The sequence below is a fragment of the Platalea leucorodia genome (genome assembly GCF_965183815.1).
Source record: "Platalea leucorodia genome assembly, chromosome: Z".
Taxonomy (NCBI): domain Eukaryota; kingdom Metazoa; phylum Chordata; class Aves; order Pelecaniformes; family Threskiornithidae; genus Platalea; species Platalea leucorodia.
The window spans coordinates 64,815,685-64,831,301 of NC_138858.1; the positions used below are offsets into that span (position 1 = coordinate 64,815,685).

At 39.1% G+C, this 15,617-nt stretch overlaps 1 protein-coding gene across 1 annotated transcript in view; it reads right to left on the bottom strand.

Moving 5' to 3' along the window:
* Positions 1-15,617, bottom strand: part of EPB41L4A (erythrocyte membrane protein band 4.1 like 4A) — a gene marked incomplete at its 3' end in the record, with an annotated part of 134,826 nt that overhangs the window by 65,650 nt on the left and 53,559 nt on the right. Inside the window, exons 2-5 of the mRNA XM_082336219.1 lie at positions 15,487-15,591; positions 5,220-5,271; positions 4,010-4,088; positions 272-369 (exon numbers count right to left, since the gene is read on the bottom strand). Coding sequence (XP_082192345.1) covers positions 272-369; positions 4,010-4,088; positions 5,220-5,271; positions 15,487-15,591 — 334 coding nt within the window. The remainder of the gene's footprint in view (positions 1-271; positions 370-4,009; positions 4,089-5,219; positions 5,272-15,486; positions 15,592-15,617) is intronic.

The window sequence follows — 15,617 nt, forward strand, 5'->3', positions numbered from 1 at the left end:
TGATGAAGTATTCCTCAGCAAGGCAAAGAGTGTTTAGCAGACTCTTCAGACTGACTTTTTAGTTTCTTCTTTACATTAACTTCTATATTGCTTCTACATTATCTGTTCAGAATGGTCATCTATTTACAGTTCTTTAGCTGAAATCAGTCATGCTAGTTTTGTTCTGTTTTGAAATAAATGCATAAAGCGTTAGTGAAATCTTCAGTCACCACTTAAAATTAATCATAATACAGGATTAAAAGAAATAAGCTCTCAGTTGGCCAGAACTTACACTGAATTACATATGCTCCCAGCTGTGCTGCAGTGTTGACTGGACAAGGCAAGCGACCCTGTAAAACATCTTGCTTGACCTGCAAGAAAAACTGATACCTAAAACACAGAGAGAAAACAAAGCTATTATTTCAATATTGAGTCTGATGCTCCAAGTAATGTTTCATCATCGTCCAGTTTACTGAAGACATACCACGTACCATAACTATGTGACATTCAAAAAGTGTATTCCTCTCTGAATGACGTTTCCCTTATTGACCTTGAAGTAAGGTCAACTAAGATTAATCCAGTGAAAGAACCTAGGTAGGGGAGCACTCTGCAGTTTTCCCATCTGCTTATATTGTGCAGATACAGCTGATTTTACTCTTGAAAATGTAATTTCTCTCTTTTGACTTTCATAGAGCACTCAGGAAGTGGGGAAGAGGACTAGGAATCAGAAAAATTGAACAAGAAACCTATCAAAGGGCCGAAGTTTAACCTGATCAGTGGATCAACATAAGGGAGAACTAGTATTGGATACTTCTTGACTCAAAAGTTTCCTCTCCACACACCAGAGCATCAACTCTCAAGCTGCAAGTGGATTTGATGGAGTCCATGCTCCCATGAAAAAAAATGGATGGGCAAACCACCAGCAGCTAACTGTATCTCTCATAGCATAGGGTATTCTCCTTCTTGGTATAGAGATAGCAGAAGTAAAAATGTAATTTTTGAAGTCATAACCTGCTTCTACACTTGATGAAGCACATACTGAGACCACTTCCAGTGAAACAATATGCACAAAACAGATAGAAAAGTAAAGACAAGAAAACAAGCCATCATACAAAGGACCTGCTTGTTTTTGCAACTCCCCATACTCATTTATAGGAAATCTTTTAAAAGCTGTTTGGGTTTTGTCTGGTTTTATTGCAACAGATTTACATAGCATTTCACATCATCCTAAGCGAATTTCTTGTACCAGGTTCATACAAAAGGTAACAATACTGAAGAGGTAACTTTTTAAAGAAAAAAATAGTCATCCATACAAGTATATAGTTTTTTCATTATTCACTAATTCAACTTTATCTATGTAGAGCCATTCAGCTACACTGCAAATAATTTATTCTGTGTTAGTACAAATTATTATGAAAGCACCTTGGAACGATCTGTAAGTTCAAAGAGCATGTATGCTGATTACAGAGAAGTTCACAAACTGCAGGTTACATGACAGCTGATCCACAAACCATTTAAGATCCAATCAAATTTATTAGACCTTATCAGCCCAGATGAGCCTCTGAATAAGGATACCAGTGTCTTTCTGGTTAATGATCTCCCAGAATTTGCTCTATGACAGATATTACAGTAGGAATGTCCATCCTTAAAAAAATGGCCAATATTCTCTGCCTTAAAGGACCAGGGCACTGCATAAGAATTTTCTGGGAACATCATTAGGCAACACAAAGCACACACACTCAGTGTTTCTTCACTCTTAAGCAATACCTCAGTACTGCTTCTAGCTCATGCTTGCCTGTCCTACCTAGACAAACCTTCTCTGTATGAATGATGACATGACAAAGATGATTTTACATCTACTGTGGAGTACACAGCATCTTCTTTTTAACATGAAATGCATTTCTGATATGCACCCGTCTTTCTGTTAGCACGTGTGCATATCTACAGTGCAGAGCTTCATACCAGATGATGCTACAAACGTCTTTTCCATGTAGCAGGTATCGGTATTTCTGCATTCTCATAATGTAGTCTCAAAATGATAGGAAACTGTAAAAAACACTACCTCCCTGCAAAAAACAGTCAGAGCCAACTGTGAAGTGCTTAAGTGACTCCTATACAGCAAACGATCTCAATTCCCACTGAAGCCGCTAAGCTCCTCACAAACCCAGGCCTTCTGTCCAAACTTGTAGCTAAAGCACTCTCATCTTGTGCGCTGTCAAGTTTGTCATTCATACATAATAGTGCCTAAGCACTAGTTTGCTCTAGCAAACACATCCAGCAAATGTTAATGTGAATCACCACAGTGTTAGCTTTTGCCTACAAGCCAGATAGATTTTGCTATGAAGCAATTACAAATTTGACAGGTTTTCATTATTTGCAAATAGTAATCACGTAACATCACGGATCATCAACACCTAATAACAGACTCGCTCTCATATCCATTAAAATAACAAACACGTGCTCCAGAGAAACATGTTTGTTAGCACATCACTGGAATTACAAACTTAGGCAGATTATTATTATAAAGAAAAATAGAGCCGTTAATTGCTCCTAAGTAGAAGGAGGTTTTGTTTTGTCTTTTTTTTTTTTCTGAAAAGGTATACCTTCCTTCCAAAGTTTAAGAGCCTATAGGCTCAGAAATGCTGAGGGCATTTGAGTATTCAATGTGTTTTGTTGAAGAGTGTCAAAGAAGCATATCACTTTCTTATGCTCTCCCTCTGTACCTTCTAAGGTGCAAATCCTGCATGACCAAATACTGCGCAGACATGAACAGAGCCTTGCTAATTATACCAAAATGCTTCTCAACTACATTTGCACACCTAATCAGCAATGCAAATCACTGACTGACCTTATAACAAGGCAAAGAGAAACAGTTTTTGAAAATTTAGCCCCTGTCATCTCCCACACAGAAATCCACCCTGCCTCCCAGGTAGCAATCACAACAGGCTTGGTGGCTGAAGCTCCCTTCCTAGGGCCATCTGTCTTCCCCTGTGAGCAGGGTTGAAAGTGCTTCTGGAAAAGTACAGGAAAATGGCATTAAACTTTCACGGTACAGGGGAATCACATTGCAGCCAGCTTACGCTCTTTTACCTGCAAAGTCACAGTGTTTATTATTTTTACCAGGCCAGCCTCAATCTTGTTACATTGGAGACTTCCATAGCTGCTGTGCCAGTATGGAAACAAAAGCATTTTCTCACTCTGGTACAAGAAAAATATTCTGCCCATGCTGCAACAACTGCCACCTTTGATCAAGGAAAATTAAAAACCCTATGTGCATTCTAATGAATTCTCATGTGTCATATTCCTAAGACATCAAAAGAAATATTTTGGCATTTATTAATGCAAGCCAGCACACTAATTTTGTCCACCTACCTATCCAAATTCTCAAATTTCCTTTTGAACCTAAACCTAATTGTCTCAGACCTTTCATAAATAAAGCAAACAGAAAACCCTGTGCGTGAGAGTTCAGGCAAGCATGTGTGTGTACGTGTCTGTGCGCATGCGTGTGCATGTGTTAGTGCATGAATCCTCATAATTTGTAGAGGCCAAGCTTAGTTAAAAGAATCAAAAGCATGCAACTCTTCAATTTCCTTCACGTGTTTTTAGAAGACCGAAAGAAATCCTCTTGAAAAACAGTTCTGGAATTTAAGCTATGGCAAATAAAGTAGAAAATTCCCTGTATTTATATTTGATATCCAAGTAAACTCCAAATTTGATTATAGCACAATATAAATGCAGATGTGACAATGTATTCCTTAAAAAAAACAAAACACAAATGCACATCAAGTCCCTTTGATTTTTGATGCACCAGAGGGCAGCTTTTTGTCTTGAGATTCCAAATAGTTGTCCATACCAACCACGGAGAAGCTAGTCGCAATCCTCTTCCTACATGTACATGTTCAAGCAAAAACATTCAGATGTTCAAGGGAAAAAAATAAAAAAAAACCAGCCACACCACAACAATATGCATGTGGCTGGAATAGATTACTACCCTGAAATTGACAAACTACACTCTTATTAAATACTGTACCTTGTTATTTCTTCTTTAAGTTTACACGGATCCTCTGCATAGAATTTAATGCCAAAATACAGAGTGTATGGTGGTCCAGCTGAGGGAAAAAAATATTTGGTGCAGAAGTTAGTTGTTATGAACTGTTAATTGTCATGAATTGTTACTAGTTGACTACAAAACAGCTACTAAGAAGGCCAGCTTAATATTTTATGAACCTTGAAAGTTCCATAAAAAATCTTATATCCATATAGCAAATCTGTACATCTATACTCATTACAAGTGAGAAAAAAAAAGTAAGAAAAGGATTTTTATTATTATTTTTTCTAGTCTTGTGTTTATTTATTCACAGCTTGTCTGTCTACTTGGAGTTTTTGCTTATTTTGAAGATATGAATTTAGATTTAATTGCTAACTTACTGTTTCTCCAAGGTTTTTTTTTTACTGCTTGATTTTGATCTTTAGATACTTTTTCCACTGAAACTTTTTGAAAAATGTAATTGTGCATGAAATGTGATTCCCTGGCATAACTAATAATACTGAATACTAATTCCTTCCACACTTTCAAATATCTTATGAAGCAACTTTAATTATGTGCCACTTTAATTAACAAATATTTGGAAAAGCTTTTCTAATTCACCTTTTGAAAACGTTATTCTTCCAAAAGATTCAGTTAACTCAGTACTGAAATTCTTACAGTTACATTTATTCCATGCACGCTCCACTTCTACATCTTTTTATAGGTCTCCACATTCTTAAGTAAAATAATCTCATCATGATCATTAATTATAATAAAAATAACAGATCTTGCATCTGTGATATCTGAAGAGTGATAGTAACAGCAGACACTCCATTATCAGCAAGAGGCACTACTTTACTTTCAGAAGAAAAAAGGAATCTAAGTTGGTTATGGTATGGTACAGTAAGGTAGAGGTATCACAGCTACTATAAAATTAATTGCACAGGTTAGGAATAGCACCATTTATTATTCTGAAGTAAAATTTAAGCACAGAGAAACCTTTGGACAATAATCACACAAATTATTGGAAAATGAAGGTATGTTCAATCTATGTGTGCAATTTTGACAGCTATGAACTGCAGTAATAAACTTGTTCAAGAACTATCAATCTCTTGTGACCAGAATATAAATGTTGTACAGGCTGTATATATGGAACATTGCCTCTGTTACTTCATCTTCGGATGCATTCTTTAAATTCAAATTAAATACATACTGTTTATCAATTCTTTATGTTCAGCAAGGGTCTTTGCAGGATCCAGCCAGTACTGTGAGACAGATAATTATGGAGATTAGTCACTTAACATGGAAAATTAATATAGAACAATTGCAATTCTATATTTATTCACATATTGATATTTATTAGCAGACTAACACACTTCAGTCTGCTAATGACAAACTAGTGCCAGCTTCTGATCAGAGAAACACTGTCTGTACAAGTCTAACGTTGTGTATCTTCTCTGGAGTAGGAGTCTTCCTAAAAGGAAACCTGTTTGGTAAGATCCACGACACCTCAGGCTTGTGACAAGCTGGCTCTACACAAGAATCACACAAAGTACCCGTTGGTGTCTACCTGATCTGCTATAGCTACTATATGGATGTGTAACCTTGCTATTTTCTTTTGGGAGATTAACCTAAGTAGGTTAACTCTAAATTTAAACAGCAACAACAAAGCATGTAAGACAGGACCTACAAGGAAAGAATGAAGGGCCTTCACTTGTTTTCTGAAAAACAAGAGACTGTAGGGGGGAACAGGCATAACAGCACTCTTCCAAGACCTGAGAAATTGCTGTAAGATCATAGTTATCAATTTTTCATGTCCACTAAGTATGAAGAAATTGGGTTAACCAGAAGTAAAGAAAAATTAGTTTTTATTTTCAGAAACTGTTTCTAATAGCAGAGAGAGTGGGTGACTGGAAATTGGCACCAAGGGAGGGAGGGTACGGACTCTTCCACCAGATAGTTTACAGAAATAGTTGGACAAATGTGTCAGAGATGATCGAGGTACACTTAGTACACCACAGAAGGATAAACTGTTAGAAGGGTTCCCTTGCCATTTGATCAACAGACAATCCATAGTATAATTTCTCACTAATTACTCCTGCCCAGCCTTTATCAAACTTCTACTAAAAGTTATTCTGATGTTACTGCTGACCACAGACCAGCTGTGTAGTTCTCATTATGGCTACACAGGTCACCAACATCCTGGTCTTGTAATCCCTCCAGCAACCTATTTCTTCCTTAGCTTGATATTTCTATGATTCAGTTTTGGAAGAAAGTGCAGAGGCAGCTGCCAAGATCATTCTTGTCTTCCTTTTTTTCAGTCCTCTTCCCTCTTTCACAAGCTTTTTGGACCAGCTGAGATTGACACCCCTTCATAAAAATGCTGGAAATAAAAAGGCTGCAGAACACAGCTCCTGTAAAGGGCAAATTGAGGCGGATTGAATATACTTCCTTAGCATCTACTCCTTTTTTAACTAAGGAACTACACAGACCAATGAATAAACTCTTTACCTGCACCCCTGAACTAACCCTATAGAGAATAAGAATAAAATGATTAATCAAAAAATCTCCCCCCTCTATCCAGAGAACTTCTCCGGACTAGAGAATTTCACTATTAGAAGGAGTATCATAAAGAAGGGAGGGAAAAACACTACAAGGCATTTGAGTGGAAAATTTCAATCAACTAATTTCATAAGTGGTTGTAAGCAACTATAATTTTGATAAAATATGAAAGCAAACTACTTCCATTAGCTGCTGATCCACCTGCAATAGAAACAGCTGTATGCCTTGTTCTTGGCCATTGCTATTTCAAATCCAGGAATGTTTGCTAAGAAAATTCCCTAAATTTTGAGGAAACAAAATATTCAGTACATGCCTGTATCAAATACCTCCAAGAACTATTCAAATATAAACGCTTTTAACCTCAACGGAAGGTGGGAAGGAAAGAAAAACTTGTCACACTTGTTCAAACCTCCTATTAGAACTCCCTATCAGCAATAATCTGAGCTAGCACAATAGGCTGATAAAGAGATTTTACAGTCAACAGGCAGAAAAAAAGGCAAAATGACTCTGCAGTGCACATTCTGGCTATGCAATGCGGTCAAGAATGTGGTCTGACCTCTTCCCAAAAGTGGCATCACAGTATGAACAACACATTGTCAAGCTAGCTTGCTTATCATTGATAGCTTTGTGTTACACTGCAAGAGTTTCAAAATCAGATCAAAATCTATCACAGAACAACTCCTTAATGAAATTCTCCTGAAGTGAACTGAAATCAGCGTCAAGAGATATCGTCTTATAGACCTCTTCACAGTTTAGCTTTACATGCGTAGGTAGATTGATGATTGGGGGGGGCAGATATTGATGGATCATCATTCAAGTTTGCAAGTCAAGCACAGAACAGTTACAGATTTCTGTTTGTCTCTGCAACTTGAATTCCATGTGATTCACTGGCTGTCATGAGACAAACCAGAATTGGGCCAGGTCATTAAAGACAGTATGGGCACTTGTAGACCATACAATCAAAACAGAGTTGCCTTAGAAGTCTTAATTCTCACTGGGCTGTACTTGACTTGCAAGTCAAATTATATTCTTTGTATGGTCTTCTGAAGGCAATTTCCAAGCTTGGGGGAGGGGGGGCAAAATTCAGGGGGAAAACTGCAAGTTCAGATTCAGAGGGAATCTGAAGAGAAAAGCGGGAACAAATTGGTTATTTTTATGGCTAAACATGTCCTTTCCTTCCCCCAAACTGAGCCGACAGGAGGAACTGCGCTGTCAGTCCTCATCCCTGTAAGACAGATTGCTGCTACTCATGCTAGTGAAAATAAGAATCAGCTGGCACGAAGAAATATGCTTTTCTGAGGGTACCACAGGCTTCAAGATCCAGGTGCTGCATAGGTGAAGTTGAACACTTCAGCTCAGACCAGTTTACTGCTGGGAGAGGAGTGTTGTGACAGAGGCAAGAATCTCATCTGCTTTCTCATTTCTCCAGTAAGTATTTAGCGTTGTGGCAATGCCACAAGCCCACGCTTAAAATCACTGTGTAGCTATTTATTATTTCAAAGGCTGCCAAAATTTTCCTGAAGAATGCAAGGGGTGGGGGAAGGAGAGGGAGATTGCTAGCATTTTATTTGTAAGCCAAAGATGAATGGAATTCATGGATAATGAAAAGGCATTTTTCAAGCCAACGTTAAGACAATAAAGACAAGAACATTTATAAAACCAGAGAACAGAATCCTCTAAGCATATATACTCATGCATAAAAAATAATGTGTATTAGATACCTGTTAAATGTTTGCAGATACATATAAATAGTGTTGGGTATAGTTACAGTTTTGAGCTCACATGTTAAAGTGCCAAGAGAAATGGAACAAAAAAGCAGAGTGTCTTATTAATCCAATACACTTGCACAGCAGGTGCTGACAACAAACCCTGCATTCGTGAATGCCAAAGTGGCTCCAGCATGCAGCCTCACTCTTTTTATGTTTGGCAGCCAGAATGCCACTTCTTAGTGATTTCCCACCTGTATCTCTCCTGTACAGGCAGCAAGGGTTATCTGACTTATAAACAGCTCACCACTACTGCGAAGAGGTGGAGAGCCCAGCATACACCCATCCATCTGCAGGGGATAAATTTTGAGAATCTGAAAGGGGAATTTAACATTTACAGAAGAAATAAGAAAAAATAATTACTTTGAAATATTCCTAATCAATGCAACTATCCAATTACTAAAGTGATGGCTACTAGTTTACTAATTGTTATTTACAAAAACCATATAGTATTAGTTTAATTTAATAATTTTTCATTTACTAAGACTGATTATAAATGTACAATGTTATTAAAGAAAATAATTCCCTTTTAATTTTTAGGTAGAAATTATAAAAAAAGATGTTTTAAAGTACAGCATATCTAAGAATAGATGGGCTCTATTGTCCTCTGTACTTTTACAAGTCTGGCTCCCATACGAGCCAGATGTGTAAGCAGTATGCATCCAAGCGCCATGCAGTATTTCATATTTAGCCCTTTTAAATGACTGCAAACATTTTTCCACAAATCTGGAATCTTCATTCCTTGTATCTGCATAGGGTTAAACCTGGGTCAAATTCCATGAACCTGTTTGAAACAAAATATTAACTAGGTTGAAATGTTTGCTGTGGTATCAATCAATGAAGTGTCTGGTGGAGAAATATCTATCAACTTCAAACTAAATCCTAGGCTGTCTTAATTAGATTCTTACGAAGCTGCACCCATCATGCCACACATGTCAGTTTTTGTTCACATTTACAACAGGAAAAAACACAGCTTTCAAGAGAAAACCCAGTATTTTTCAATTATAATTTGAAATTATCAAGGTTTTTCCACAATCTAAGAGAACACTAACAATTAGAATTGTTTTGTTTTTCTGCAAATGTTCAGTGCAAAGAATCTAAATCTGCTAAGCTCAAGACATCCTTGTTATATAAGAAATGTATACATCATCAGGCAATTTCTACATACAAATAGGTATTTAATACCTCTGTCTTTTCTTTATTAGAATCTTATTAATAACCTTAATTAGAATTAACTCACCTGACCATCAGTTTTGTCTAAGTTGTTTTAATCCATGAACAATCTTCTAAAGTTTCTAGCTTCTCATCAATATTATCCATCTCCATTTTCCTTCCACTGGCTATGCCATCTATTTTAACAAGCACAACAAGTCTTTTTCTTTCTAGATAATTTGGTATACCATGCTTGTGGGTAAATGTCAAATCCACACAAAAACAAAAATCCGTACAAAAACAGAATACAAGCTAAGTACAGTTCATCTGTTTTTCTAAGAGCTTGAGATCAAAATGCATACTAGATTGTATGACAGTAATTCCCTAGAGAACAGACATTTTTGATTGTAAACAAATCTTTTGTTAAAATTGTGCCCTTCTTTCTACAGTTAAGTTACATACAGCCTCTTCAATCTGTTACCCTATCCAATTCGGTACAGTAACCTGGCAATCTGAGCACGCTGCAGTTACTTTAATAATCATGTTGGGTCAAGAAACATCTTTCCGATATATGAGTTTGCACAGCAGGGATATGCAATTCACGGGACAGGTTTCTGTGCTCAGCTTTGCCACAGCTGACCTAATCTATCACTGCAGCACAGCAACTCACAGTAGAAAGTTCAGCTTCAGAAGGAACTGAGACTTGCATCTCCCCTCTGTCTCTACGTGTGTTCTGGGCTACGCAGCTGCGAAATATATTGCCACAGGCTACCTCCTACCTGCTGTGCTCTCAGGTCCGTACGCTCAAAACTGAGCTTCCTCATAGCAGGGGAGAAAAAACACATCTACGCTACAGAGTGGATGCATGGTACCAAGACAGAGCGCTGCCCGTCTCATGTTAGCTGCAGATGTTGGAGCAGTACACGTGTTAGCACAGCACAACACTTGAACTAACTGGGGCTGGGGAAATGAGCTTGACTGCAGTACTGAATTAACATGGTGCTACGGCTTTCTGTATTTGTACTGCTCCCCTTAGAGCCCTAAGAGAGTGTCACTATGCTGTACACTGTGAATACAATAGCTTCAGATTACCATTATATCAGATAAGAAAAGAGGGATATTTGCATCACAGGCTGCTGTACAATGCAGACGTGCCTCCTGCAGCTTTAGGTTAAGCATGTTTATAGGGATGGTGAGGGAGCAACCTGACCAATGTGAGATTGTAAAGTGCAGCCAGGTTTCTGGAAGTAAAAAAAAGTTTTTATTATCAACAGACCTTTAAAATGCTTTTGGTTGTCTAGTGTTCTGCAGTAAGGGAGTTTCAAAATCTTTTTTGTAAGACAAGCTCTAATAGCATGACTCTTTTCAGAACGCTTTTGTGATTTGACAAGGGAATGCCTTTGGGCTTCAAAAGTACCCCTTCCCTCATCAAATTCCACTCAGCTTTTCCTGAGATATTATGCGTTAAAATTGCCATTTCCATTCTCTCTTTTGTGTGCCTCAAGAAAATACTGGCCTCCTGCCAGAACAGTAATTAGCACCACTATCCTAAGGCACACTGGAGATACCACAAAGGCAGTAGCAAAGGGACTATGCGGGGAGCACCAGGGAACTGCACGGTGGGAACCAGAAGTGAGAGGGGCAGGGGACCTTCATGACCCTCCCAGTACTGGCTTACCCAGCATTTGGCCTCTCCTCCACTAAAAGAGAGGTACATCACCAGGCTGCTGTTTTCCCCAAATACTAAAGCGATGAGAGACTAAAAGGCAGGACAGAGTTTCCTAAGCCACCTCCAGCTTCTGCACACAGATTCTGGTGATCATGTCTCGCCTGGAAACACAAGATGGGGCACAATGTCCCGTATTTCTGGCAGATATGGCAGAAGACAAAAATGCCCTATCAATCAGGACCCAGATGACCATCCACATTAAGAAACATAAAGACCACATCTGGTCTCAGCTTAGCCTAACTTGAGCGTGAACAGTCTCTGCAGCAATGCAAAAGGCTCAGGTGAAGGGCTGAAGAAGCACACTGAGAGATTCAATGGCGCTCAAAGAAAACTCGTCTTCTTTTTAAAGTATTTGCACCAAAAAAGGTACTCATGTACTACATTAAAAAGCACCATGTAGTTGGTCAACCAAAGCACTCAGAGGTTAGGAAACACTACTGACAATCTACAGCATTAGTTCAACCCATCTGTTATTTGGGTGTAGTTTTATATTACAAGATTTTTAATTAATTATTAAATGTTATATTTTGATACTTTTTGTTTTTCCTTAGGAGTCCAGTCTTGTTCAAAGCACAAGATGAGTATAGCTTACGCTGTTCTGGCAACTTGTAACCTTCCAGAGCTTGATTTTGCAAATTAAATACTGTCCTTTTCCCATGGAGAATTTGGGGAACCTGGAATGTCAATAAAACAAAATTTGTGTAATACGACCAAATTACTACCCTAGAGACAGTGTCATCCAATTTATGCTTTATCCTACTGTTCATAGTCTTCCCAGTGCCATCCAATTCTGTCAATCTGTTTGCTGCATCCAGCTATTCTCTCTCACATGCTAATTAGTTTGTTAGCTGTTTGGGAAGAGACCATTTTAATGTTATGCATTTGTATACTACATAGCACAGTGAAACCTTGTTCGCTGATTAGAGCCCTACTGGTACTACTCAAATAATTATGATACCACCCCCGTAAGAGGTAGCATACCAACACAGCACTTAAAAGACCACCTAGAAGTGCTGAGGCATGCCAAAGTAATGGGGAAAATAATGAAACAAGTTCTTTCAAACCCTTAATAAAAAAATGTTTCTTCCGTGACTGGGTTGCATTCTTTAAAATACATAGTTTTATCCACCCTGTTTTATTCATCATTCAGTTAAATATATAGTGTGACAAAAAACCTGACAGAGCAAATAATAAAATACTCCCCACCACGAGCAATGCATTAATAGGTAGCCAAACCTCCAAACACCCTTCTCTGTCTGAGACTAGCTCAGGAGCATGGTTTTAAAACTAATTAGCAAGGTAACCTTTTTCCCCTTCCCTTAGGAAATCTATTGTGGCCAATCCAAAACATATTCAATCCAAAATTCAAATCCCGGCTTCTTGCCAGCTGTTACAAGACTAATTCCCACAACAGCCCAGAGAGTTTTAGCCACATTCAGTGCACAACTGAGTATATGTTTACAGCTAAAGCACAAGGTGTTATTTGTTGCATGGAAGCTTTACCTTTATACTGGCCATTCTTAAGAGCTTACAAGATTTCGCTAAAAATAGTAAGCTAGCAACAATTGTCATAAAACGCATAAAACTAAATACAGTTGCACAGGTTTACTCATTCATGAACTTTCCAGATAAACCAGCATCAACTTTTAATTACCCATACACAGACAAACAACATGAACAGGCATTTTCACAATATTTTGCTACAACACAGCCCAGGTGCAAAGCCTGCAGCACAAACTTGGTCGGTCACTGTGGCAGCACCTACGTGGCAGGGCAGACATGCTCTGTAACGTGGCCCACCGTTGTGGTCTCTGGTTGTACCTCCTGGCTGCTTCCCAGCTGCATGTCAGGACAGAGCTGATGTGTGCACCACTCTCCCACACACCTGGGATTTCCCTGCAAAGAAAAGCCGCAGGTGGAGGGAGACACCCAGCACTCCCGTCAGGGGAGCGGAACGCAAGCAGGCAGCAGAGACGCCTGCCCAGCAGTGCAGAAGCCAGGCAAAGCACAGGCCGGTAGACCTCCATGCAGAGAGGGGCTAGAGCTCCATGTCCGTGCTACTGCAAACTGTATCCCCACGACATGACCGATGTCGGTGCAAGAGCAGGCAAATGAGGGAATCATAGAATCATTTAGGTTGGGTTGGAAAAGACCTTTAAGATCATCAAGTCCAACCGTTAACCTAGCACTGCCAAGTCCACCACTAAATCATGTCCCTAAGCACCACAGCTACCTGTCTTTTAAATACCTCCAGGGATGGGGACTCAACCACTTTCCTCAACAAGTCAAGCTTGTTCCAGTGCCTGACTACCCTTTCAGTGAGGACATTTTTCCTAATACCGAATCTAAATCTCCCCTGGTGCAATTTGCAGCCATTTCTTCTCATCCTGCCGCTTATTACTTGGGAGAAGAGACCGACCCCCACCTCGCTACAACCTCCTTTCAGGTAGTTGTACAGAGCAATAAGGTCACCCCTCAGCCTTCTCTTCTCCAGGTTAAACAACCCCATCTCCCTCAGCCGCTCCTCAGAAGACTTGTGCTCTAGACCCTTCACCAGCTTCATTGCCCTTCTTTGGACATGCTCCAGCACCTCAATGTCTTTCTTGTAGTGATGAAGTTGGATGAACGCCTTTTTAATCCATGGGAAAATCAAGAAGCACGGTGGCTTCCTGTCCTTGGGCTGGCCAGAGAATAAAGACAAAAGCTAACATTAAATTTACCACCATCACGTGAGAGGAAAAAGGCAAAAAGACTGTATTCGTATTTGGAGAGGCTGAAGTAATGGGGTTATGGCCTACAGCTCATGCACACTACCATAATACAAAATGCACAGGTATCAAACAATCAAATCATCTAGTCTGTTAGCAGGACATGTCCTAAAATGTGCTTTTATCTGTTAAATGTTTCACAGAAGAGATGTAATCTTCTCTTATGTTCATAATGCCATATACACCATTAAATACACAGTGTGTATGCTGCTGGAAATGTTCCCAGTAATAGCCATTTCTATTTTATTTGCCTCTACAGGAAAAACCAAAACACTTCTGAGAGCAAAAAATACCTACCTGCTCTTCATTCACACCTCAATTTCCTCAGGAAATCAAAACCACTGTTTTTAACAGTCTGCCTTTAGTTCACAGCTGAATCTGACTTTCATCTCCACGGAATGAAACTTGGTTAGAAGCTTATCAAGGAACTGAATTAATAAATATCTAGACTATAGCACAGAACTGAAGATATACTCAGTAGGGCAGTCTGTAGCTCTGAGCAGCAACCAATAATCTTCTGCTAATACTGTTCTGACTTCAGTCTCTACATGTTCAACTTCTGCTAAACAGAAGAAATTGGCAAATATTCAGCCAATTCAATTACTTATTATTATTTTTAGATGAAACATGGCATCTCTTGAGGTCATGATCTTGTGCAGAACTCTCAATACAGAACAGTGATATTAAAAGCATAACTGCTTCACTTAATTTAACCACAGGCCAGGCATTATTGCCTTTATAAAATTAAGGTAACATGAAGAGCATCCTTTGCATACAGCACTGGTCCCACCTGCTGAGCATCCCTTGCTCCTCACCTCCGACTGCAATAACCCTGCACAGGCCATTTTGGGACTGAAACATCTCAGCCTGGTTCAATTTTCTTGCCTATTTAGGACTGTAACCTCCTGGTGAAAAAAGCTCTCAGACGTCTAGTGAGTCTCTGTCAAGAAGGCTCAAGAGAGCATGGGCTTAAGGACACACAGATAGTTCAGGCGGAGTGAAAACGTCATTGCCAACACCCTGACTCCTGGGGCTCTACAAGTGAACAGGCAGCCACCACACCAACCATACAATACACTCTGAAACAGGCATTCAGCAAGTGGTCCAAGTGAAGCAGCCTGTGCACACTCAGGGACACTGCTTCCCCGACACCACAGGGCCAAGCGAAGCCAGACAGCCAGTGCACCAAACACTGGCTTCAGGGCACAGTATTAAAAGGGAAAAAATATTAATCCTACTTTCATATCATACTTTTGTACTATTTATACTTTCTTCATTTAGTTTTCAACACCAGTCAGCATCTGATTCTGTTCCTATCTAAGATATTAATGGCTATTCTGGGACTTTAATGTAAAAAAACACAAAGAAATTATTACTGGAAACCTGAGCCATGAAATAGTGAAAGTTAGTGAAAGTATGACAAACTAATGCTCTACAGGAAAATGGCGCAAACAGGGTAAATTTTACATATGGAAAATCCAGTTTCCCATGTCTTTTACTCACCGTTTGATGACTTCGGTCACAGTAGCGCAGTCCAAAGTAATCTATCTCCACTAGGTTTAAGTGACGAAATACGTAGCCCAGGACAACCGACCCTTTCGTTGACTTCTGTGGGAAAGAATTTACAGAGCCTT